Source organism: Dipteris shenzhenensis, chromosome 3 (assembly GCF_047967505.1).
Source record: "Dipteris shenzhenensis isolate YYH24624 ecotype China chromosome 3, Dip_SZ_1.0, whole genome shotgun sequence".
NCBI classification, from domain to species: domain Eukaryota; kingdom Viridiplantae; phylum Streptophyta; class Polypodiopsida; order Gleicheniales; family Dipteridaceae; genus Dipteris; species Dipteris shenzhenensis.
This window is the reverse complement of record NC_141598.1, coordinates 40,252,790-40,280,664: the sequence shown is the minus strand read 5'-3', so window position 1 is coordinate 40,280,664 and position 27,875 is coordinate 40,252,790. Positions and strand designations below refer to the sequence as shown.

Genomic DNA, 27,875 nt, shown 5'->3' with positions numbered 1-27,875 from the left:
TGGACAAACAAGCATGCACAGACTTGAGTGCTGCTCACATGCATGGCCTGGTACGTGCTCCGAACTCCATAACAATACCCCCTCTAGGACACAAAAACTCCATAAAGCATAACAAAAAAGGCGGGATTTTCTCCAGCCCCACACGCCATGTCTCTTTGCCTTCTTTTATGACTCGATCTGCTGATGGCAAGTAATGAGAAAGCATGTAGTCACTAAGACTCAATCGTAACGTGGAGCACACACCATTTACTGCCTAGGCAAATGTACGTGCCTTCTGGCCAACACATTGCAATGCCATGACACGAAAAGTTGTAACCTGCAAAAGGGCATTCCTACTTATTTAACAAAACCAAATAATCAACATCACCTCATCATAATCATGTTGTTTGAATCCAATAGAATACCTTCATTTGAAGGTTTCCCGCTTGTGCATAACAGTAGGCATCACCAATATCAACCATCCATCTCATGCACACCTCTTATCTCACCCGCATGGCAACTCTCTCCACCATAGAAATGGCCATGGGAGAGCACATGACTAACACCCAACCATAGTCATCAACTATAGCTGTAGAGACACCGAGGGAGTATGTGATAGGATCTTCTGTGAGAATGTTCCATGGGGGAATATCATTTGACTGGGAAGACAACCCTGCCCCTATAGAAATATTGGATGTCCTTTACATGTCATAGAGGGTACATCTAGAGGACTTAAAAGCCGAGGTTATTACTTTGGTGAAAAGTGTTGGTCAAATGAGACCCATATATCCAAGAAAGAATGTCCAAAGATATTATACTTGAGGTAGACATTCTTGACAGTGATGTTCCTAGTATTGAAAGAATAAGTTGGGTGGAATTTGATGCCTTATTGACAAAGGTTTCTCCATTGTCAAACATAAAGAGGTAAAACACTTTCTCTCACTTATGATTGTGATTTGACTTTAAAGTAGTTATGTTTCCTTAGTAGAGTGAGCTTTTTTTGCTAGATATCTAAGTGGAAGAAGGATGCATTGCAAGATGGTGGAGGCATGGAAACTGGCTTTGACAAAATTTTGAGTTAAAGATAAAAAGCAAGTATGATTACTTCCAGAGCCTTGTGTTCCCAAGACAATTAACTTTCTCTTCTTTCAATAGGTGTCATGTGTTTAAGATGTCAACCCAAGGTCCAGGTTTAGGTGTTGATTTGGTGAACAAGATGTGCCCTGGGGGAGAGCTTGAGGGTTGTTGGGTTTGTTTTGATTTTGTGAAAAGGATTCATGATTGGGAAACAATGGCATGTCATGTTTATAGTCCATATACTCAGGAATTTGAAACCATAGCTACATGTAATTTTAACGTTGAGGATACTGATGCTCAAGTGATTTTTTGGACTCTCCTTAATAAAGTCATGGAAAGAGAAGGATATGGCATGGCAGAGTTTAAGGGCTTCTTGGGTGATGAAGCACGAGCAAACTGGAGAGCAGTAAGGACTGTTTTCAATGGTGGTCTAGATAATCTGATGGAAACCAAGGAGAGGTCTTGCTTGTGGCATTGGGAGGATAATCTAGAGAAGCATTCTAGGAAGTGTGTGCCATCTCATGATCAACAAAAACTCAAGATGAGATGCCGACATTGAAAAAATGCTCCTTCAAAATCAGCTTGCTGAGGTGGAACTCAAGTCTTTGTGTTCATGGTTGGATGGGTCATGTGCTGCAGGAAAGGGTGAGGATGATAGAAACGTGGTTGGCTTGGTGGCATGCAAGGGTTTCCCATTGGAGTGAATCTATTCTTAAGGTAAGTATTGCATAACTCTTTACAATTGGGTAGTATTGACATTGTGCATTGTGCAAAATTGGGAGTGTGTTTTGATATGCAATACTTCAACATACCATTCCTAGGTTCTCGATGTTTGATATTGGATATTTATCCAAATATGTTTCACCCTTTCTATTTTTTGGGTGATTTTATTATAGTTTGCAGTTTATCGAGCCATGTGGGCTAATGGGATTAGGGGACCTTCATTATGACTATGGATTTTGGGTAGAGGTTATAAGATCATGTGTTCAACTTATAAGAAATAGACAGTGTTATGGGATTACTTTGCAATTGGGTATTCTTGACATTGTGTGTTTTGAAAATTTGAGATTTCTTTTGTTTGAGATACTCCAAGATGTCATTCCTAGTTCATGGTTGCCATTGTGTAGCTTTATGATTGATGTTTGGTATTGGATGTTGGGCCAAATACATTGCACCCTTTCTTTGAGAAAATGTGGTTTGTGTTTCCATGGTCAAAGGTCATGGGTGATGGGGGCTCTGTGTTGTGAATACATGGTGCAAATGCTTGTTTATGTACAGTTGAGCTCATAGCTCAGGACTTTAGGCTCAAAGCTTGAGGGTCTAGGCTCAGAAAATGGCAATCCCCGACATGTGATTACCTAAGTGAGTAGAGTAGTAGGTTGATTGAGACACATGGTCACCTAGATGAGGAAAGCGCTAGGCATAGGATTACAGAGCCTAGGGTAGAGCACTTTTGCATGTAATATAGCATATTGCTTGTCTCGAGGGGGGGGGGGGGGGGGGGTGATAGTTAGCACTAGTTTGGTAGTTTGATGAGACACAAAAGTGTCCCTTTTAGGGTTTTGAATTTGGTTTTTAGTGATTTGAACCTCTATGCATGTAAGTACCCTTCAAATTATATATTCTTGACTTGTTCAAGAACATAGGAAAAATACTTCCATAGACAAAAAGCTACGATAAAGCCTCCATTTTATTTCAAAACATGTGTGGTCGTTGTTTGGACTCGAACAAACTGTTGGTTGCTCTAGTGGTATTCATTTTTATGAACATAGTTTTAGTATGGGTGTAACTTTCAATACTAAAATGTATCTTATAGTCTCTTAAATTGAATAATTATGTGTATGTCATTGTTGGCTACATCGTACACAAAGCTAGATACATATGAAACCTACGTTTATACATATAATCAAAGTTTAAACTTTGAGCTTTTGTTTTACATGCATCAATTCATGAGTAATACTTTTTTTACCATTCAATTAGGGTCCAAAAGTGTGGGAATATAGCTTATTTAACCCATATTATTATGTATAACCATGCACGACCCGAAAATTTTCATAAGGAATATATTACCTCTAACTTTGCACTACATTACTCTCTAGGCACACTTATGAGAATTCATCATTTGGATAGACCCCAAAAAAGATGATAAAATCCTCACATTCAACCAATTTAAGAACTTGAAAGAGTAACATTATCTTTGATAGACAAAGAAATTTCCATCCATATATAGATCCAAAAAATTATGCATTATGAGCTTAAAATGCTCACCTTTCACAAGACTTGACATTGCTCTTTTTGGGTGCTATTTTATCCACCAAGATTTTAGGGTGGAGAAAATTTTATAAGTTTTAATCCTAGGACACATAATTATATCCTATAATATTTTTTGAATAAAAGTTGGATAATAAGACAGGTCTTGGTGAAGATAGGATATGAAAAGTCATTGCATGTAGCTCTTGAAAATTGCTTAAACATGGCCACTTAGCAGGACATTTTATGTCTTAGGACACTTTCATGTCCTGTTACCAAACTAGTGTTAAGCCCTACCCTCTATCCACAACCTATGACAGAGGTTATGGAATGTCCCATGTTTCCATCTTCAACGCCCATCTTTGCTTGTGAGTCAGCTTGTGCTCTTTGTCACCTTGATCTCGATACGATAGGATTCTATGTACATAGGTTGGTCATCTATTCCACTTAGATTGTATTACTTGACTATTGACCCATAGATCAAGGTGCCTGAGCCTACCACATATCGAGTCTTAGGTATTGATGATTTGTATCCACCTATGTTCTCCATCTTTGTGTGCTTCATGTGTGAGTGTGGATGCATTTGGGTACACCTATGTGGTAAAGGAAGTAGCGTGATGATGTAGAGGAGATGTCTTTTCATGCTATGGTTGAGGTGCCATTGTACATACTTTGGGAGAGATTAAGAAGTTCTTTTTGGAGGGGGGGGTGAGAGTTAACACTAGTTTGGTAGTTTGATGAGTCACAAAAGTGTCCCTTTTAGGGTTTTGAATTGTTTTTTAGTGATTTGAACCTTTATGCATGTAAGTGCCCTTCAAAACATATATTTTTGACTTGTTCAAGAACATGGGAAAAATACTAAAAAAGCTATGACAAAGCCTCTGGTGTTCATTTTTTAAAACATAGTTTTAGTATAGAATATAAATGTGGGTGTAACTTTCAATACTAAAATGTATCTTATGGTCTCTTAAATTGAATAAATGTGTGTATGTCATCGTTGGCTACATCGTACACAAAGCTATATACATATGAAACCTATGTTTATACATATAATCGAAGTTTAAACATTGAGCTTTTGTTTTACATGATATAATGTAACATCAATTCATGAGTAATCATTTTTTAACCATTCAATTAGGGTCCAAAAGCTCGTAGTTCGATACAATGGAGCTTCTGCACCATTGAAACTTTCTATAAGTCATCTAATGGCCTTACATTACTATAAAGGTGTGGGAAATAGCTTATTTAACCCATATTATTATGTATAACCATGCACGACATGAAACTTTTCTTGAGGAATCTAACTTTACACTACATTACTCTCTAGGCACACTTATGAGAATTTATCATTTGGATAGACCCCAAAAAAGATGATAAAATCCTCACATCAACCAATTTAAGGACTTGAAAGAGTAACATTATCTTTGATAGATAAAATTCCATATATAGATGCAAAAAATTATGCATTATGACCTTATAAGACCTACCTTTCACAAGACTTGACATTGCTCTTTTTGGGTGCTGTTTTAGCCACCAGGATTTTAGGGTGGAGAAAATTTTATAAGTTTTAATCCTAGGATACATAATTATATCCTAGAATATTTTTTGAATGAAAGTTGGATAATAAGATAGGTCTTGGTGAAGATAGGAAATGAAAACTCATTGCATGTAGCTCTTGAAAATTCCTCAAACATGGCCACTTAGTAGGACATTTTTATGTCTTAGAACACTTTTATGTCCTGTTACCAAACTAGTGTGAAGCCCTACCCTCTATCCACAACCTATGACAAAGGTTATGGGACGTCTATGCTTCCATCTTCAATGCCCATCTTTGCTCATGAGTCAACATGCGCTCTTTGTCACCTTGATCTTGATACGATAGGATTCTATGTACATAGATTGGTCATCTGTTCCACTTAGATTGTATTACTTGACTATTGACCCACAGATCAAGGTGCTTGAGCCTACCACATATCGTGTCTCAGGTATTGATGATTTGTATCCACCTATGTTATCGATCTTTGTGTGCTTCATGTGTGAGAGTGTGGATGCATTTGGGTTCACCTATGTGGTAAAGGAAGTAGCATGATGATGTAGAGGAGATGTCCTTTCATGCTATAGTTCAGGTGCCGCACAAAGGATAATCAGCTGCTCTTAGGGAGCATTATGTAATGCCTTTTCAAATATGGAGCATTCTACAAACCTAGGAGCAAAACAAACTCATACATCCGAAATACCCTCTTGTATCTAACCAATCAAGGCCACCTAGATGCTCCCGTGCTTAAAATACAACCAGATTTCTAACACTCCATAGCTTCTGGTGGATAGCCACAACTTGCACCAGAGTCCATACTTTGAGCTGAAGATCGTTGAGGGGACCTTTATTGTCGAAACATGCCACTTTCCAAGAAGGCGCCATATGAACATGAGCTCTAGCTATCCCGTGGGTGTGAAATAAATGTTGGAGATCTGCGGGCATAAAAGGGAGGAGGAGCATAGGATAATCCTTCTTGAAAGTTGTCACATATGCACAAGATAGGAAAAAACACACATAAGGGTGTACGTGCGAGTTAGAGATGAACATGATATTCTAAGGCCAAATTGAGTTATTTTTATATTGGGAAAAGGGAAAAGAAAAGGACTAATAAGAAGGCATAAAAGTTGAAATTAAGCAAGCTGTTGGATTAAGCAAGCAAACTTAAAAGTTGTGTGTCATTTAGCATTTGCTTGAGACAGCAGTGGCTATGGCCATGGCTTCCGCTGCTCCCCCTTCCACCCTCAGCCATCTCCGTCTCGCCCTTGCTTCCCCTTCCGGCCCCCGATCCCTCCCCTCTCCACCCTGCCTTTCCAAATTGCTCGGAAATTCTGTCTCTTCCTGCTTCTTTGGACGTTTGCAGCTCCTCGGATCGTTCCGTATCGACCTCCCCCTACCCATTCCTTCCCCCAGGTCTCTTTCTTGCTTTCTCTTGCGATCCATCGTCCCTCAATTCGAATTTTTATCTGATCTTGCTGGCAAAATGAATCGCTGGCTGCTCTTCGGTTTTGTAGTCTGTTGTTCGGTCGATTCCTCTCCAGATTGATTGAGTTTCAGCTAGAGGAAACGCCAATTTGATCTTGACTCTACATAAACGATTATGACGTGTCGCTTATAGAATTCCTGCTCGCGTGTTCAAAAAATGGCTGCTAAATGATCCTGCTTTAGCGATTGAAGCCATGTTCTGTTAAATTTTTAGAGAATCTTGCTTTAATGGCTGCTGCTTTCACCTGTAGTGTGCGGACCTTTTGGCATTTTGGCAAACAGGGATCTGCTAGTGTTGCACAGTTATAGGAACGCTCTCTCGGGGGACATGACATATGGAGGATTCCGCTCCGCTCCACCAGTCCTTTTCTTTTCATTGTTACATCCAGATGTATTTGATTATGTATGATCAGACTTAGGATTCAGCATGGGTGATGATGCTCGTTTCAGTAGCTCCACCCTTACTGTGATTTGTATCAGGTTTTCTTTCAGTCTCATAGACCCATCGGTCTTCCAAAGACTCTAATAAAATTTCTTTCTTTCTTTCTTTCTCATTTTTATGTTATGTACCGTCGACAGCCCGTCATTTGGACTTTGTACTCACGATGGGTCATCCTCGTATAAAATTTACTTTTGGAGTTTTGAACATAATTTCTTTAGAGAGTTTTCCATCTGCTCGTTCTGCTCATTTTGCAAGTGAGTGTTAAGAACCTGCTGGTGGCCAGTAATAAAGGATTAACTTTCCCTTAGTACAAGATCATGGCAAGATTTGTCACTATTTTAAGAGGTTCAATGGAGGTCTTACCTATGCTTGAATGTTGGAGAACACTTGATATTCCTAAGCATTCCGGTAAAGTTGGAGACAAGTGGAGACATGAGAGGAGAATCCCTTTTGGGGTAAAGCTTATGAAGATACTAACATCTAAATAGGGGTTATCCTTGGTGTTTATTTGTTATTTCAAGTTATTGGACAAGTGGATATATTAAGGTTTTCACCAAACCGTGTCAGGCTTGTATTTCTTAGTGTTTGAGGTCAATGCTAGATTTTGTGTGATGTCGTTTTTGGACGGCCCAATGGTCATTTTTCTTAGAATTTGAGCTCTTCTACACACGTCTGACCAACTTGAAATCAGACTGAGATGATCCAAAAGAAAAACTCATTCACTCATACGATGTAAATTGCAGCGTACCACAAGATCACAAGAAGATAATGTGACACAGTGTTGATATCTAAGACAAGTTATTATATTGAAATGACTCTATAAGACTGGACTAGACCCCCTCAATCCTACGGGGTTTGTTGGCATATAAGAGACCAAGACTGTCATGACTAAGGATCCTACTATAAGCTTCTACAAGCTTGACAAAAAAAAAAAGACTCTCATATGACGACCAGCACACAAGTTGGGCCTGCGCAAGCAAGAAAAAGAAAAAACTAGATTGCCATTCTTCCGGTCTTGTAGGAGCCATCGTCCACACTCAACTCGAACAGTCGTCCACTTACCATGCAAGGTCCAAATGGCAGCCGTGTTGGAGCAACAATGGAAACATGGTCATGAAGACACGAGAAGATGGAAGAAGCTTATTCATTCATGAGAGAGATGGCCAATATATAGGCAACATATACAATGTACCTATGAGCTCAAGAGAGCATCTAGATCCACAAATTTCTCCATGAATCTCTGAATCACACACCACACTCCTGGATTCACTCAATCACACCTACTGACTGACAAATCATCAGTCACACCTAACTCAGGCCCACCTACACACACGTGTTCACACACTCTCATGTGATCACACTTACGACCATAGACCTTATAATCCTTGGTATTGACCCATTACATCAATATGTCCCAACATACCCCCCCACAAATTGATGACCTTAACCCTAGCAGTATTCCATGGGAAACTTCATGGCTTGCCCACCTCTAGTGACAACACTCATCATCCCAACCTGGCACTCACTCTACCCCAACATGATCTTCCTTGCTGAATTAGACTATGCTGAAGAGAGAGTGTTAAACAATAATACACACAACACACACACTTTTTTTTTTGTGATATCCATATTTGTTTATATTACAAGCAGCAGTTCCCAAAGAGGGAACATGCCATTAGATTTCAATATAAGACAATTAGATAGAGGAATTCTGACGAGCATTGAGACAACTCTCTCTCTCTCTCTCTCTCTCTCTCTATTCTGTAGCTCAAACATTCCGGACTTGGTTGGAACTGAATGAGCTCCCAATGAAGCTCAACTTCTATAGAGTCCATTGCCTACATATCTCAGATGAGGGGTTTATTGACCCACTAGGATACACAGAGATTCATCTACCCCATTCATTGAGAATCTCTATTGGACAGTTTCGAGTCTCTTCACATAGACTCCGTATTGAGAGTGGCCGGGCAGGGTTTACCAAGGGAGATATGCATATGAGGGGTTTATTGACCCACCAGGATACACGGAGATTCATCTACTCCATTCATTGAGGATCTCTATTGGACGGTTTCGAGTCTCTTCACATAGACTCCATATTGAGAGTGGCCGGATAGGGTTTACCAAGGGAGAGACGCATATGCACCTTATGTGATCTCAAGAGATTGAGTCCGAGGAGCATTTCATTTTTCGATGCCCAGTGTAGTATGAGATTAGGGAGCACTTCTATTGTCTATTTAGAGATAGCTCCGGGTTGTTATTCCGCTTCCTTTCTTTTTCAAATCAGAAATGCTTGGCCGCGTTCATTCACGAGGCAAATAGACGTCGTGAGTGCCTACTTTGATCTTTGAGACAAGAGCAATGTACCTTGGTAGACTTTTCTCAGAGAATGATTACTGAGTTTTTTTAGCCGGACCATACAGGCTCCCCATTCTATAGGCCCTCGATATGATTCGGACCCAGAGCCAATGACGCGACAGCTCAGGCAGGGGGTTGACACACAGATTACAGTTGGGGACATTCTCTCCTTGTTGAAAGTTGGAGCACGACCGACAGGGGTCACTGTCGCCCTTGTTAGGCGTAGAGCCATGACCAGGAGACAGTGCAGGACTGTGCCCACAGGGAGCCCTATCTTTGATTTCATGCTCGTGCTCCCTCACCCTTGACGAGGGGAGATAGAGGGGATCATAGTTGAGCATATTTCACTTTGTATTCAGATGACATATGATTTGATGGTGAGGATGATAGTGAGGATGTAGAGGATTATTCTGATATGACTATGTAGCTTTTAGCTTTTTGCTTTTGCATGGGTGTTGATGCTCGGTTAGTAGCTCCACCGTTTCAGCTTGCTTGTATCAGGTTTCTCATAGTCTCATAGACCCATCGGTCTTCCGAAGACTATAATAAACTTTCTTTCTTTCTTTCTTAGGTGTGAATTTAATTTATGGTCTAAAAGGTTCCTATGGTTTTCATGGTGAGACTCGTGCAACTAATGAGACTAGTCTTGTGCCTTGATTCTTTATTATTTCCCTTTTAGGTTGCTATTGTCTTGTGAAGAAGGCCGTGCATGAGTCTTTTGACATATTTCAAAATTTCAATGAGATGTCCATCATTCTTTTGTCATCTCATTGTGGACAGGTTTGTTAGGTCTTGGTCATGGTTAGGATTTGCTGAAATTATAGGCGCATTGGCATTTCATTTCATCCTTTCCCCATCTCTCTTCTTTATGTCTATCTTGTTTTTTTGTTTTTTTCAATTTTGTGCCAAAAAGCTCCTCAATTTGTATATACTCTAGTCTTGTGAAGCTTCAAGCGATATGATCTAGAACTTAACTATAGGCATTGCCAACTTTAAAAAAGCATACTTTTTTTGAAGGGAGCATAGTGTGTGATGTACACAACATATACAAATGCTTTTAATTATGTATGGTCAAGTGTACTACTAATTATTTGTTTTGGGTTGGCTAGAGATGTAAAGATACATAGACCCGCTAAGATATAGCGTAGATGTAATATGCAATGATTGTTGATAAAGTTGGTGTGCTAGTCGAATAATGGATGCAAACGAGAACTGCTGCAAGGTTTTTGCTTTTTTAAAAAGGTTTTTACAATCTGGTTTTGGTTTATGTTCCAGGTTGCTTTGTTGTGCAGTGAGTGACTCAGGCAGCTTGAGTAAACCAGCTTTTTTGGTAATCCCAACTCTTCTGAACTCTCAATTCAATTGTTTTATGATTTAGAAAGGTGGCTTTCTTCCTTTTCCTTGTGTGCAGAAGTTAAAGGGCACAATAATCAGATAAATGATTGTAGATTCCCCTAACCCAATGCTAACCACACTCCCTCCCTCTCTCTTAGAAATATTATAGGCTGGAAAGAGGTAGTGTGGGGAGGACTCATATTATATGTCACTTTGTTACAGGAAGCAGATGACACTGTTCCAATGCCCATTGTTTTAATTGATCAAGACTCAGATGCCAATGCAACGGTGGTAGAGCTGAGCTTCGGTGATCGCCTTGGAGCTCTTCTTGATACGGTTCTATCTTTTTACCCTCCTAGTTGGTTATTATGCTTTGTGAGATGCTGATTGTCTATATTTATCATGCATGAGTTTAGAAAGCAGGAAATTAAGTACACTTAAGTAGGCGTTGAAGGTCCATATGATTATTAAAGTTTGAGAAAAAGTTGTCGACATGTCGGCCGGAAATACATAAAGCACTTTTTAAGTAGAACTCGTATATCAAGGTTGAACTGATTTTTTCTCTTCTACTCCATTCCTAACCCGAACTGAACACCGTACAAAATGGGAGGGCTGAACACATTTTGGGAAGAATCTGAACTTACTGAAGGGGAGAGAAAAAAGTGTGAGAAGGGATTAGATGAGAGCAAGGTGGAGATGTACAGTGGGGCTAGGGAGAGGGTTAAGGCAATGAGGATGAATGATGAAAGCCAATTGCCACGAATGTTTGAGCAAATTATTGTTGGAGTTTGGTGTGAACACTCCTCGGGGTAATTTTCAGCATTAGGCAAGAGCATTTCCCCCCCTTAAGCTTATGTTAGAGGTATATAACCTCTTTTTGGAGTTGTACTTCGAGACCTCTAACATTTCATAGTAGCACTTCAGCTTTCTTGTGTATCGCCCCGATGTGTGATGCAGCTAGGGTGGAGTGGCTTTTGGTTGTTGATGCAACCATTTATCTAGGGTTAGAATAAAATACATGGATGATGAACCTATAATTGTGAACGATCGTGCATTGAATTTTGTATGTTGCCTTTGCATGTTGACTTAATCAGATGCAGCAAGGGTGGAGTGGCTTTGGTGGTTGATGCAACCATTTATCTGGGGTCAGGATATAAAATACAGAGACGATGAACCTATGTGAACTACCGTGCATTGCATTTTGAATGATGCCTTTGCATGTTGACTTAATTAGATGCAGCAAGGTTGGAGTGGCTTTGGTTGTTGATGCAATCATTTATCTGGGGTCATAATAAAATACACAGACGATGAACCTATAAATGTGAACTATTGTGCATTGCCTTTTGAATGATGCCTTTGCATGTTGACTTAATTACAATGATGCCTTTGCATGTTGACTTAATTACCTCTACCTTACAAAGAAAATTTTGAACATAGCTCTTGAATCTGCCTATTACTAATACTTCTCTGGAGCAAGACATCTGTGGAGCAAAGACAAGATCTCAACTTTTTGTTCCTCAAAACAGGCTTTTCAAATATCTTGAAGGTCAGTCTTGGATGTGATTTCATCTTGATCCCCAAGGGCTCTTTGTCCTTAAGTACTTACATTGTAATAAATCACATATTGTTTCAAAGTCTTCATGTGGATGGTTCTATGCTAGGGGGTCGACGTTTAGCTTCATGCATCAGTCACTCAGATTAGACTGGTGACTATGATGGTAGTGTCAAAGTGCAGCGGAATATACGAACAAACAGAGAGCATATCTGTGAATAGAGAGAGACGACTAGAGAGAGGATAGATTGTGCAAGAGAATACATGCAAACATTAAGTGGTGCATTGCCCTATTAGCTAAATTCAGATGCTCGTGTGGGAGAGACTAAAATGAAAGCGTTTAGTCTTCACAAGCAGTTGTAGCTTGAATGAAGAGATTTTGGACTACCTTTTGATTAGCCTTCTCCTTTAGTGCTAGCCTTCGTCATGGCCCTTCACCTCCGGAGTGCCGATAGTAACGCAGTACGAAGACTTTGTATAAATGGATGCTCAAGTGTGTGTGGGTGTGTGGATTTGTATGTGTGAGAGCATATGTTTATACTATGGTCTACACCCATTGTTGGGCGCTAATGACGTCAATGGGGATGTCATAGTAGCTAGTCGCTACTATGCATGATGGAGTTTATGGTTTTCAACCTTATGAGTGACTATCATGAGATTGAAACTGCACTGTGTTGTGTTTTAGAGGACGAGTTTGGGCATGCTACTGGACTCATCTAGGTACATGCAAACCTTGTGAGAAGTGCAGAGAATCTGAATAGAAATGGAGAGGGAGAGAGAGAGAGAGAGAGAGAGAGAGAGAGAGAGAGAGTCCATGGCAGCCATTTTGAGGCCTAAAAGGGGTGGGTCTCTAGCTCTACTGGTGACGTAGGCCCCCACTCCTATCCAGCACAATGCGCTTCAGTCGAGGCTACTACACGGCAACCAGTAGGCCAAACAGAAGCCCTACACAGAGGCGAACTATAGTAGCAGTGTGCCAGCCTAAGAGCTTGCTACCATGTTCCTCGGGTCCTGAGCCACCTCGACAGAGGCATATTTGCCCTACCCTACACGAGGCTAACCTCACCACGGGGAGGGGGGGGGACACACCCACAACAAGGCTTTCACTCATGACTTAATTTAACCCCTCAAAGGGTGGGCACACCCACAAGCAAGGCCCTCACTCAGTGTCACGAGGACGTGAATTTATGGGAATTTTGATATGCGACTCTCGTAATTTGTGTGTGACTGCCTTGGGCCTCTGGGATGCGGAAGTCTGGCCATGTGTGCGGGACTTGGGGAATTAAAATTCCTAGCGGGCTCTTGGAAATTGTGAACGTGTAGGCCAATTACTGGGTAATTAATTCCTAGGACCAATGTGTGCAACAGAGGGGCAAAAGAGTGGTGCAATAAAAAATTGCTATTTTTGGCACGGGACTCTAAAATCAGCATAGGACACCTGTTTGGCATGCAGGAGGCAAAAAATAAAGCATAAAAGTCAAAATTTGCTTTCAGGGCTGTTTTATGGACAACAGAAGAACAGGGAGAGGCAAGTCACAGGTTGGGAAAGTGCTCTAGGGCTATTCTATCACACATAGTTCAAAGAAACGTTTCAATACTTAGAAATGTGAAACGTTTCAAAACGTTTTGAAAGGTTTCAAAAAAATAGGGGCGTTTCAAAAATTCAGTTTGTATATTTGGGTCTTAATAAATGCAAATTTTATGCCCTGCATACATCTAGTATGCTGAAACTATGCAAACTAAGCCAAAAAATCACAAAATGCCTTCATACAATGCCTATAGTGCCCAATGATTTTGGAAGTACTCTAGTTTGTAAGTTGTTACTAGCTAATTGTTACAGAAGACTAGAGACAATTTAAGTTAGAGTGTGAGCTTTGAACTTTAGAAATTAGTAATATAGACACTAGAATCTAGATTACAAAGTTTAAATTTCAAACTTTTAACTAAAGTTTACTGAAATATTAATATCTTTGATTTAGGTTAGTACATGTAAGGGTACTCCGTGAAATGTTTCGAAATGTGTTGCAAGTTTCGAAACGTTTCGTTACCAATGCTATCACATCGCCTTGCTGATTTTTGACGACCAGGGCAGTCTGTGGGCTGCCAGAAGATCAAAAACGAAATTCGTTTTTGTGCCAAGAGCCTCCAGATCAGTTCATTTTTGTTGCTTTCCGGGTTGTAGGTAGGCTGCAAGAAGCATGATTCTGGGTGATTTTTGCCAACTGCTGCTGATTTTGGGCCTTTTCCAGGTGAGGCAACCTGCCTTGTGTTGCTTTCGGGTTGTTCCAGGGTTGAATCATCAGTTCCTTGCTGGATTCAGGGTTTTTCAAACCAAACGACTTGTTTTCTGAGGATTCCTGGCAAAGGAAGGCTGGTTTTTGCCTGCTTTTGCCGTTCTCGAACTGGTTGTGGGATGGTTATTGCGTTTGGTATTGTTTCCAGGCAGGGAAAGGATGATTTATGCTGTTGGGTAGTGGCCGGGGTGGCTACAAATTGGGACGAACTGTCTTGGAAGGGTTTCGTTGTGCCAGAGTTTGGCTGTCTTTGTCTTTTCTACAACTGTTTGGCTGTGCTTGGCTGGCTGGGCACTTGGTTGTGTAGGTGCAGAAGACAGAGAGAGAGTTTATGCCTTTGGGATCTGTTGCACTAATCCTTTGAGGATACTGCCGCCAATAATGACCTTTCTGACCACAACGGTGACATGTATGTGAGGCCTTGAGTGCTTCCCTTTCCTCAGGTTCATATTTTTTCGTCCCTTTTGCTCAGCTGACAAAGTCTCAAAGCGATTGTCATAGATATGTTCTATAAATCTCTTCTCTTGGTCGAGCACCATTGGGACTAGGTCAACGGATTCATCCTTCCATTGGTTATCAAGGACGAATAGAATGCAATGTACCGAGAAGATAGTTGGGACAGCAATGTTATGGCCATGTCCTCGGATGATATCCGCTTCCTTGCGTGGAGAATCTCTTGCTGAAGTTCGTGCAACTTATTGATGTGCTCCCGCATCTTGAACACTTTGTGGGATCCAACAAACTCATATGGACTTCCAAAGAGACCCTCTTCATGGGATTGGTTCGATTGTGAAAGGACGCCAAATGCTTCCACATACTTTTGGCCACCGTCATATGCTGCACGTGATTAATCACATGAGGAGTATAGTTTAGGAACATGAACGACCTTATCCTCGCATTGACAAGGTCCTACATTTGAGACAGGTTCTCGGCCTCCATGTGCTGAAGGATCCCTAGGTTGGTCGCAAGGGGATTAGGCCTGTCAACTCCCACCAATGTGAAGTCCGCCAAATCATACGGCTGTCGCACAAACTCCATTATGACTCTCCAGACACCATAATTGGGGCCATTCAATTGATGGTCGATTGGGAAGGTGGGCAAAATCAAAATTTTGCCTTGCTCAGACATGTCGGAGTGAAGAGAGAATCAAACTAGAAGAGAGTGTGGATGGGAAAGAAGATAGAGAAGAGGAGTGACAGAGAAAGGAGAGGAGAGGGTTGAAGAATATGATGAAGAGGCTTGGGGCCTAAGTATCTTCACACCTTCGCTGTCCCAAACTCCTCCTTTTGAATTTGAGATGACCCTTCAAAGAAACCACGCCTTTCTTGGCACCTGTATGGTTCACACCTCCTCCTCACAAACACCTCCGAACAGCAGCCCTAAACCTCCTCTAGTTTGCTGGCTCAACACTCCCTCCACCTCATGGGTCCCTAGCCAACCGTGGTTCTCATACCATGCGAGAAGTGTAGTGGATCTGAACAGAAATGGAGAGAGAGAGAGAGAGAGAGAGAGAGAGAGAGAGAGAGAGAGATGTATGTACGTCCGCGGAAGACCTCACGGGCCTATGGGACAAGGTACTAAGTACACCAAAAGGATGGCATGCTACTTAGCCCTTGCTTAGTGCTAATAATGCTAAACTGGGAAACGAAAAACCTGATAAACTGATAAGCTGATAAGCTGATAATCTGATAACACTACAGAGCTCAATAGCTTGAACAAAATCATATATAATCGGGAGACTAGCTGAGAGCTGTGGCATGCTGAGTTCTGAGATCTAAACTGATAATCTTGTGGTTTCCTGATGTCCCTCTCAAAGAGAGGTCATCACTCTTGCGGGTCACTAATGCCCATAACCCCAAACAGGGGGGTCCACCCTCAAATGCTAGACCTAGTTCTCATTAACCTAACTTACATAGTAGGAAAAGCATTTCTTTTCATTCTTTTACAAGCATGCCCAAGCATGGTGCATTGATATTTGATCAGACTATACTTGATGTTTCAAGGTCTTGCACATGGCACAACAATCATATGGTTCAGGGGCCAATCAAGCTCAACATCACAAGAGGTGAAACAAGGGGAGATTCTATGGTTGACCTTCAGTAAAAATACAAGGGGAGAATCTCTGGTTCTCCATCAAGGATTTCAATTTGCCTCCATTAAGAACAAAAGAATCCTTTTATGTCACAACATGTAATGGGAACATCAATAGAGGTTTGCAGGGAACATTGAAGTAACGATCAAAACCACCAAATTCAATATACATGAGCTTAATGGGAGATTGAAAGATCAATGCTCTAGATCCTAGGAGAGGGATATATGATCCTAGGAGAGGGATATATGAGAGCCATAGGAGCTTGAAAGAAAACAGGAACTACCAAAATAATAAGATGCCTGTTGATATACCTCACGACTTAGGACTATCCCAGACCCAATCAAGAGTTGGTGCAAATATGTTATGCCTCCAGAACTTGTTGAAAGTCAGGTGGCCCAGTGACCCCTCTGTTGGAAAGGTCACCTCCCCATCTATAAGCCCCCAAATGAGGAGAGCATGGGGGAGGTAGACCAAGGCATGATTAGGCTGCTACATGGGCAGCACAAAGAAGACCTTGTGCAGGAAAGATGGCGGGGGAATGTAGCTCTGGATCTGGCCTGACAAGACAAAGCTTCATGGCAGGCGTATGGCCTGCAACAGGGCCCCGCGAAGGGCACGTTGACATCAGCAGGGTACGGCCCCACTGTACGGGGCTGTACGGAGGCTTATTGGATCTGGAAAAGGGCTGCTGGAAGCCTGACAGAGGGCGGGATCTGCAGTGGCCAAAGGCGCCTGTATGGCAGGGCCTTTGGGCCTTGTATGGAGCCTGTAACAAGGCTGGAACAGGGCCAACAGGAGGGCAGAGGCCTGCGCCTATGGCAGGCTGCCACGTGGCCAGGCAAGTCTGAGGAACAGCCCCCAACCAGGTCAGTTTACAGACTTGGGGGGGGGGGGGGGGGGCGCAGACTGGTCGGTCCAAACAGACCTAGGGGTCGGCCCTACTAGGTCGGTCCATTTCAGGGCCCCTTGGGCCTATAAAGCAGCCCTCTGAAAGCAGATAGGAGCAGCAAGAAGGCTAGCCTTGGTCCTATCTATAGGAGGTGAAGGTGATCTTGAAGGAGCTGCAGACTGAGCTGGAGTGGCAGCCCATCGAGGCTGGTTTCCAAACAGCAAGGTGGAGAAGATCTTTGGACGGAAAGTCTACTTACGCTCGAGGTGGAGCACATGGGCTCGAGTCTAGAGATACCCAGCAGATAGGAGTACCTTGTGGTAAGATCAAAGGACCACACCATTGGTGGGACTCTGGATCTCTCTCTTTTGTATTGTGTCCATAGCTTTGGACGGAAATATATTATTTTGGTGGTTTCTCTATCTGGCTGGTTAATTGTCTATTGATGAGTCTACACATCTATTCTATGCACATTAAGTTAAGAAGTTTGTGATTCCACACTCCACACCACACCGTGTGAGCTCTGCTTCAATAGCATTCTCACATGAAGGATATATCTTCATCACTATCACCTGTGATGATCAAATCATCAACATAAATGACAACCAGCATAATACCTTTCTCTGTTTTTCTCATAGAAAGTGAGAAATCTGCCTTGGAAATCTGAAAGCCAATAGTGACAAGATACTATCCTATCTTGTCAGACCATGCTCTGGGTGCTTGTTTCAAGCCATACAAGGCTTTCTTCAACCTGCAAACAAACTCAGGATGAACAGCATGAACATAACCTAGTGGCTGCTCCATATAGAATTGTGGTAGCACCCCTCTAGCTCCAAGGTTACAAGTTTCCTTGCACTACATTTCTCAGGCATACTAAGACACAAACTTTGTTAGTATTCTATAACTCGCACAATAGTTTTCAAGCAACGGACCTATCTCTGGTTTGTATTCGTTTGTATTAGTGCTGAATGCTTTTTTGAACAAAAAGGATAAATGGCTCTTAACTGTTGATGTCTATATCTATAGCTAGATATCAAACAAGGATACTGCATACTACTTTTGTACCTGTATTGATTGCCTTGCGCCGCAGTGATTGGACAGCCTGTAAATTGGGTTTGCTAATGTAAAAGTTATACCATAAGAATAGATACTCATTATCAGTCCATGTGTGTGAGGTTTTCCATGGTTTGTAGAAATGTTGAATGAAACTAACTTCACACTATGATCAATAGAAGTTTTTTAACTTGAAACCAGGAAATTATTTGCTGCAGATGAAAGCATTGAAAGATTTAGGTCTGGATGTTGTGAAAGGGAGTGTTACAAAGGATGCTTCAGTTATCCGGACTCGGTTTTTCATTACAAGAGCGTAAGTGTGCAAATCTGACACACTGGTGATGACTGGTTTTCCATTGCATTCGAACTCTTCGTACTCAGTTTGTCTTGTGTAGGGGAATGTAATCATTTGATCATGCAGATAAAGTAGGTTTGATTCTGTTCTTTTTGCATGGGTCACTAAGATATTCTATCATATTATTTTTGTTTTTTTGGCACTAGTTGCTGGCCCTGCGTTCTGCCTTGAGGTATTGGTAGTGTAATATTGGACTAATTGGCTGCTTTCTCTTTAATTTTTTAAAGTGATACAGGACGGAAGGTCGAAAATCCTGAATTGATTGAGGCAGTACGCCTTACTATTATTCGGAATCTTCTACAGTACCATCCTGTAAGATTCTTGTATCAATGTTTCATAACGTAGTCACGTGAGGAATAATGTTGGTAACATTGTGCTGCATGTAAGTGACCATGCCTTCAGAATAGCAATGGCAATACCGACATATATCTTTTTAGCACCTTTTGTGCTTTTTGTTAGCACTTGCAAAAATGGTTTTTCCTAATTGTTTTACTGGTGAACTTGGTGTTTCGGTAGCAATATTTAAGGTCAAATGGTTCCTGTAGCAACCATAATACTCGTGAAAATTGATGACTATGTTTTTGATGTATTTCTATAATAGCATATTTGGGGGTTAATGATGAGGTTTGAAAGGCTAAAGAAGCTGTCTTAGCTACATATGGTTTTGAATTGTGCCTTGTTTTTTGGTTTTTGGGGGGGAGGGTCATGAAATCCTGTTTTCTAAAGGGGATACGTGCTGAGAATTTAAGTTTTGCACTCAATAAACTGTTTTGTTACACAACCTACTTGTGGTCACTTCATGTGATGCAAATAGCAATTGATATAGCCATAGCACCGGTTAGAATATGCAGTGGAAAATAAATCGTCCACGAGATCGCGCGTGGGAATCCTAGATCCTTCTTAGGATGTATACACACAGATTTGAAGTAGACAGCAAGATATGGCAACCAATAACTAAATAGAAATGTCTAGTGAAGGCACCAAAACATGAATACAAAAGTGTATACAACAGGATGCTGCTCCAAAATGCTAGATCAGAGGTCACTTAGCCTAAAACTTCAGCTTCCCTTCTGCACCATGCTTCTCTTATTTGGGAGCTTTGAAGGTGTCCTCTAAGTTTGGTCCTGTTCCAAATTTGTACTTATCCCAAGAAATAAAGAGAAATCTTTTTATTGGCACCGGTCAAAGAAAGTTGACTTTGGTTAACTAGAACAACTTTCATTTTTCCTTTGCTTTGCGCATTAAGTCCAAGAGCTAGAATTCATACATTGCTAACCTCTAATGGGTTAAAATGTTGGATATTTTTTATTGAATGTGTAGGACCTTGGGGAGTCCTATATTCCCCACTTTTTAAGGGGAAAAGCACCAAGACAAGTGGCGCCCAACTTTAAAAAAGGGCCCACTAGAGCAAAAACAAGCTCAACACCTACTTTATAGAAAAAGTTCTAAAAACCCAGCTTTGGGAAAAGCTCGCCTATTCTAGGCCAGAAAGCCCTGACTTTTAGAAAGCAGGTGGCAGCTTTTAGAAAGCATACAATTTTTTGGCTGCCAACCCCAGTCTATAAATTGAGAGCCTTTTTGCTCACTAGAGAAGTTGTGAATAGTATTCAGCTTCATGCTCCTCCGTGAGCTATTTGTACTCAGTTATTCTATTGCAATAAAGACCTTTGGGGCAATAAAGATCTTTCAAGGGGGCAGCCCTTATTTTTGGCCCCTAGTGTGGTGTTTTGTCTTCTCTCTCCCTCTCCTTCTCTTGCAATTCAATTCCAGCTCCCTATTGAAGTTTTCTTTGCTAACCCAGAGTTTCCAGCCACCAAACGAAGCTGTTATTGAAATACAAATTGTTCTCAAGTGTTGCAAATTGAATTCTATTGCTGCGATCCAACTTCCAGCCACCTGTTGAAGTGATATCTAAAGACGAATTACCTAGAAGAGCTGCGATTTAGTTATTGAAGCTTAGTTTGAAATAGAGAAGGTTATGGGTCCAGTAACTCTTTGAGGGCCTGGTCCATGGAATATGGAAACGACTCCACATTGTCCACTCTACATGTCATCCGTACTACATCATATCGCCTCCCAAGTAATAGCGACTATTGGACAGATTTCTTTGTGAATCTCCCCGTTGACCCTCATGTAGAGAGATCCTAGTAGTTAGATCCCCTCCGCCAATGTTGAGTAACTGTTTCCAGATCAATGTTTCCGGGAGCAACACTCAGATTCGATCTTGAGTCTTCCAAGATACCATCCATATTTTCCTCTTGTGGGTCTTTCATCTAGATGCAAAGTTTTTGACAAAGTCTGCTATTTGGATCTTCAACATTTTGCAACTACTTTGACAACTGACCTTATCAACTTCATGGCTTCTCTATGACTACAACACTAGCTTTTGGTTCTTCCTTCTAGAGCTGGTCTTCCTTTTGCTGTTAATTTGCCTTCTTCAATCTGCAACCTTTTGCTATGTGTCTAGGCTTATCACAGGAGAAGCTTTTCCTTTGTTTCTTCTTGCCTCCACCCTTTCAAGAGTCCCTTGCCTCTTTTGGAGCTTCTACTCTCTCCTTCTTGTGCATGCCTCTCAAATGAGCTCTTTAGTGGCTGCAGGAGGAGCTCAAAGCTTTCTATTAGCTTCCCTTCCGCATGCTCACCTCCTGGGTCTGCTGGGCGTACTGTTGTGCCTTTGCTGCACTTAAATTGACCAAGTCATATGTCTTTTGTAGACTAAGATAACCTCCACTAGGATTGTCCTGACATTCATTTATGTCATTCCTATCAAGTACACATACCTTTTCCTTTTGGAATAACAATCCATTACCGATTGCATATTGCTTTCTAATCCCATTTTCAAACGTAACATTCTCGCTATTCTGAGAATCCTTGTTTAGAAAACAGAGATAGAGGTTGCTTGCTATGGCCAGCACTCCTGCAGCAGCGGAGAATTGTAAAATGATTAAAGTAACTTGTGTTATTATACAATCGGCTCTAATTTTTCATGCTACAATAGACCTATATTATAGGTCTTAAATGATTGGATGTATTGTGGGAGCCTTTCTATTGGCTTTGATGGGTCTCTTTATCAAGCCTAGCCAAGTTCTAGGATGTTGGTGCACCGATGTGTTGGTCGGGTAGCCATGCTTCATTTGAGCCTATGAGCTACTTGGGGTGCACAGAGCAATAGACTCCATCATTGTCATGTTCTATTTTTTGCTCCATTCTAGTAGTCCCTCACATTTCCTTCATGGGGGGGTGTTGGAATATGAAGTCAAAGTGAGTGTTCTAGGTGTGTTTTGATAGTCTAGTGAGTCCTAGACATGCCACATGTCATATTGGGAGCTATCCCATGTACACTTTGGCTTTCTAGAGTCTATTGTCACACTATATAGTGTTGTACTTGTCAAGTGTCACACCAGAGTGGTCTACATCAAGCTTTTCTATCATGTGAGTATTTTGATTATCATTTCTTTGTACTTTCCATTCCTTTCATTGCTTCCTAGTTCTTCCATTTCTTTTCATTCCATTCCTCCTACCATGTGCCTTCAGCTAATCAAATTCCCTTTAAGTTTAACCAATTTTACCTGGGATTCATTGTTTTCAAAAGGTCAATGACAATGTCTACCTTGATATAAACACACTGCATCTTCGGACCACTTGCCAAGAGCGATGCTTTAGGACCTCCCCTTGCGTGCCCCCTGCCCGCGCCCTAACACACATTAATTGCGTATGAGTATACAAATGTTTGGAAAATTGTATCTAGAATGTCAACATACCTTTCTCACATTATTGTTTATTTAACAGGAATCCAGCGAGAGACTTGCTATGGGAGAAGCTTGGGGAGTCAACCCTCCTAAAAAAAAAGTAAGTTGGTGGATCGTCTCTATGTATTAACTAGTGTGCTTGTAAGCATGGAGTGTTTGCTTGTGTTATTGATGTGGAGTTTTCATTTAATGCATATACTTTTGTTTGTGAATTGGCAAAACAGCTCATTCTTTCCATGCCTTACGAAAATCCATGCTTTCTGAAATGAAAATCCCTTCTTTCTGAAACAATAACAGCTAATTGTATTTTGTTTGAAAGCGATACTTTTTTTGTTTTGAAGCAAGTGTTTCCTTGATGCTGCTATGCTTCTTTTTTCAATGCTTTAATGTCTTAGGATTATCTTCCCTTTTTTTTAGCGGGGGGTTATCTTGTGTAAGCTCCTCCATCCAGCACATAGGTCGCTTGTTTTTAAAAAGCCTCTCATGGACCAATTTGCCTTGAGCGCTTTTTATATCTTCTAATTGCTCCAAGTCGAGTAGCCGTAACCCTTTGCTAGTTTTTTTGTCCTATTTTGTCTAATGAAGACATGCATTGTACCGATTTGTTATCTTATGAAACATTTTCACATTTTGTAAGTCCCATTTGTGCTAGAAGGCTATTTGTATTTGCTTCTTGCCACAACGTGTGGAGATGGGCCCTGTTATCAATCGTAATGACACAGCCTTATATTCATCATCCTTGCCCAGATTCATCAAATGACCATTTTTCAGAGACTACTCCCATTATTAGGTTTGGGGCCTTGTTTTCCCTTGGACTTGGTTTTTCATTTTACTTAGCACTAACTTCTGTTCTTTTGTTAAAAAAACGTCATTGGAAAGGGTCTTTATATTTTCTGGTGAACAAGTGTAAGTGCAACATTCTGAGCTCTTCTAGGACTTCATGCTGTGCGGTCATAGCCTGGATGTGCCTTGCAAGCTCAGAATTTGGAGTTTATTTCATAAGAGTTTTTACTGATTTGTGTTTTGCAGCTTGATGTAGATATAGCAACACACATCAGGATTGATGACGATGGACCAAAGAGGAGGTCTGTACTTTATTCCCTTGTTATGTTTTGTGGAAGTGTGATTTGGCTTGTTAGAGACTGGGCAAGTTTTTTAGTAGGAGAATGTATAAAGTAAAGGGGAATGAGATGTTGTAAGAAGGAACATGTTCCTCTCTCATGCCTCTTCATAGGAAGCTGCAGTCAAGAGAAAAGCAGGGAAAGAAAAGAAATAATTGTGTTCTTGAATACAACATATTTATACTCGTGGTGTGAGCTACATGTGCGGAGGCATGGCATAGTGTGTGAGGGAAAGAGTGAGGGAGTGGAACAAAGGAGACAGAGAGAGGGAGACACAAGAAGTGTGGGTGTGTCAAAAAGTGTTGAGCCACACCACAAACTCATAGGTTTTATTAGGATTAGGGATTCACCCTATGAGTGTCTTAAGACAGTCATAGTGGTCTTAACATTTTAAAGGGTGGCAATGTGCCTTTACCCCAACAACCTCCCACCTAAAGGCCAATGTGCCTAAAGGGGAGAAAAGAATAAAAATTACAGCAATATACAGTTACTGTATACAAGACCATAAAATAAGAATGGTCTCATCCTAATCCCATGATGTGGTGACAATGTGCAAACTGCTCTGTAGGCAAGCTCTTAGTGAGCAGATCTGCAGGATTATCATCAGTATGTACCTTCACAAGCTCAAGCCGCTTGTCTTCAAGTACCTCCCTGATGAAATGGTATTTCACATCTATTTGCTTGGTCTTCTGATGAAAGACCGGATTCTTTGCCAACATGATAGCACTCTGACTATCACAATGCAAAACTGGCATATCTCCTGTAATGCCCAAATCTCCCACCAGCCGAGTAAGCCATATTGCTTCCTTGCAAGCCTCAGTGGCTGCAACATATTCAGCTTCAGTGGTTGACAGTGCAATGCATTTTTGCAACCGAGACACCCATGATATAGCACCTCCTGCAAATGTAAAAATATAACCGGTAGTAGACTTCCGGTTATCTGCATTTCCTGCATAGTCTGAATCTGTAAAACCATGCACCAATGCATCCTGCCTACCATAGCATATGCACAAGTCTTTGGTACCCTTGAGAAACCTCAAGACGCCTTTCACTGCTTCCCAGTGCCGCTTGCCTGGATTTGCCATATACCTGCTGATGACTCCCACCGCAAAAGCAATATCCGGACGAGTGGCAACCATGGCATACATCAAAGAACCAACTGCAGATGCATACGAAACCTTGGCCATCTCAGCCTTATCATCATCTGATCTGGGGCTGTCCTTACTGCTGAGTTTTAAATGTGGAGGCAACGGGGTACTAATAGACTTCCCCTCCTCCATTTTAAACCTCTGCAGTACTTTGTCAATGTACTCCTTTTGTGACGGAAACAAAAGTCCCTTGGACCTGTCACGAATAATCCGCATACCAAGAATATGGTTTGCATCACCCAAGTCTTTCATGTCAAAAGACTTATGCAGTTGCTTCTTCAAAGCACTAATCTCCTGCTGAGATTTGCTGGCAATCAGCATGTCATCCACATATAGAATGAGTAGCATCAAACTGCCATCCTTTGCCCGTTTGGTGTACAAGCAGTGATCGGTCTCACACCTATGATACCCTTGGGACTGCATGAAGGCATCAAACTTCTTGTACCATTCTCTTGGCGCCTGCTTGAGTCCATACAAGCTCCTCTTGAGCTTACACACAAGCTGCTCTTTCCCTTTAACAGCATATCCCTCTGGCTGACTCATGTAGATCTCATCATGGAGATCTCCGTGAAGAAAAGCAGTCTTCACATCCATCTGACATAAATCCATGTCCTCATGAGCAACAAGAGCTAACACTGCTCTCAAAGTAGTCATCTTGACTACAGGGGAAAAGATTTCATCAAAGTCAATGCCCTTCTCCTGCTTAAATCCCTTGTTGGCAACCAATCTGGCCTTATACCTCGGTAAAGCATTTGAATCCACTTTGACTTTGTAAACCCACTTGCATGGCAAAACCTTTCTGCCTGCAGGTAGCTGCACCAAGTCCCATGTATCATTTTGAAGTAGAGAGTCCATTTCAGATTGCATGGCTTTCTCCCACTTCCTTTTCTCTGTTCTTCCCATAGCTTCCTTGAAGCTGGAAGGCTCACCACAATCTGTCAGCATGATAAAATCAGCCACATTATTGGCTCCTGGAACAAACCTGTCAGGAGGCCGTTGTACACGGGTGCTCCTCCTAACAAAATGTTCCGGATTAGGCTGCTGTGTCTAGCTTGTTCGTCATGCACGACGGGTGGTTGTACCACCATATTTGGCTGTTCTACAGCGCATTTGCTAGCATATCCAGTGGTGCATCATTGGCAAAATTGTCTGGCTGATTTTCAGCCTGTATACCCTCTTGAACAGGGTTATCTACAGCAGCCTGCTGCTGCATATTAATGGGCATTCTTTGCTGTCCGACATCATCATAAACAACCCTCCTGTATTCCACAGGTTGCACGGGTTCTTTGTGTACACTATCCTCTTTAAAGATGACGTCATTGCTGCGTATAATCTTCCGTTTGACGGGATCCCATAACCTGTACCCCATTTCACCTTCGTCACCGTAACCCATAAAGATGCATCTGAAAGATTTTGGTTACAGTTTGGTGCGCAGTTCTTTGCGTACATGAGCAAAGCACTCGCAGCCAAACACACGTAAGTGCTTATATGAAGGTGGCTTGCCAGACCACACCTCCTCTGGCACTTTCAACTCCAAAGCCTTGTTCGGCGACCTGTTAATTAGGTGAACTACTGTTTGCACGGCTTCTGCCCAAAAGCCATGGGGCAATGCAGCATAAGACAACATACATCGAACTTTCTCCTGAATAGTTCGATTCATCCGCTCACTCACACCATTTTGAGATGCATTATGAGGGGCTGTGAGTTCCTGTTTAATGCCCTTAGCTTCGCAAAACTGTACAAAAGCATGTGACACATACTCACCCCCATTATCGGATCTGAGGCATTTCAGCCTGCGTCCTGTCCGATTCTCAACCTGAGCGACAAACTTCTTGAAAGCACCTAAGGCATCGCTCTTATGCTTCAAGAAATAGACCCACACTTTGCGTGTGGGATCATCAATAAAAGTAATGAAATACTTTGCACCCCCTAGTGATAGCTGTGGCATCTCACACAAATCAGTGTGCACTAGATCAAGCGGTGCTTTATTCTTGGGAGTTCTCCTCTTATGAGGAGTCATAGAATGCTTTCCAAAAATGCAATGATCACAAGTAGGCAAATCTGAAAATGAAAGAGACGGCAGATAACCCAAACGTGACAGTTCTTGCATTCCTTTAACGGACATGTGTCCCAACCGGCTATGCCACAATGAAACCTTTGGCAGCTCGGTTATGGCAACAACATGATTACCTACACTGGAAACATAAAGAGGGTACAAGGTATCACTCTTATAACCCTCAGCCACTACAACCTTGCCATCAGTAATCACCCATTTGGAATCCCCAAATGTGGTGTGGTAACCACTGTCATCCAACAAGCCAGTGCTAATCAGATTTTTCTTGATTTGCAGCACATGGCGAACACCATCAAGCATAAATATGCGTCCATCAGGGAATACTATCTGTATACTGCCAATCCCTGCAATCTGACATGCATAGTTGTTCCCAAGGTGAACAACTCCATGAGTTCTTGTGTAGGAAGTAAACCACTCCCTATGAGGAGTAACATGAAAAGAAGCACCTGAATCCAAGAGCCAGGTGTGCATGTCATGGCCATCAACAACCAATGTATGTGCAATTACAACAGAAGAGCATAAAACATCATGTCTGTCACTGTCACTGTCCTCTGCTGCAACATTCACTGCATCCAAGTCATCTGCCTTGGCCTTGCCTTTGCCTTTGCTTCCACTGCCTGCATCCTTTGTCTCAGCCTTCTTGGCTTTCTGATCCCGTATAAACTTGAAGCACTTAGACTTCACATGTCCCTTCTTGCCACAATAAAAGCATTCAATATCCTTTTTGCCACGGGACTGACTGCGGGATTTGGACTTGCCAGGAGATCTCCCCTTCTGTTGAGTCCTACCTCTTTCCTGTACCTGCAAAGCATTGGAAGACTTGCTGCCCATAATATTCTTCCTGCTCATCTCCTCCATAAGGAGAGAGCTCTCCACATCAGCATACATAAGAGTGACATTTGAATTTGACAGAGTGGTCTTGAAAGTGTCCCAACTCTCAGGGAGGGTACACAACAAGAAAGTAGCCTTGAACTCCTCATCAAGGTTCAATCCCTGTGCAATAAGCTGTGTAAAGATGGCATTGAACTCACTCAAGTGTGAGGTCATAGCTGTACCTTCCTTCATGCGAAGGTCGACAAGCTTCTTCAACC

The 27,875-nt window shown here is 41.7% G+C and overlaps 1 protein-coding gene across 1 annotated transcript in view; it reads left to right on the top strand.

The window, feature by feature from the left end:
• The first annotated feature begins 5,998 nt into the window (after nucleotides 1-5,998).
• Nucleotides 5,999-27,875, top strand: part of LOC147903802 (ACT domain-containing protein ACR12-like) — a 30,103-nt gene continuing 8,226 nt past the window's right edge. The window contains exons 1-7 of the mRNA XM_087372586.1: nucleotides 5,999-6,253; nucleotides 10,398-10,452; nucleotides 10,680-10,793; nucleotides 18,556-18,650; nucleotides 18,920-19,004; nucleotides 22,482-22,541; nucleotides 23,471-23,526. Coding sequence (XP_087228712.1) covers nucleotides 6,051-6,253; nucleotides 10,398-10,452; nucleotides 10,680-10,793; nucleotides 18,556-18,650; nucleotides 18,920-19,004; nucleotides 22,482-22,541; nucleotides 23,471-23,526 — 668 coding nt within the window. The 5' untranslated portion in view covers nucleotides 5,999-6,050. The remainder of the gene's footprint in view (nucleotides 6,254-10,397; nucleotides 10,453-10,679; nucleotides 10,794-18,555; nucleotides 18,651-18,919; nucleotides 19,005-22,481; nucleotides 22,542-23,470; nucleotides 23,527-27,875) is intronic.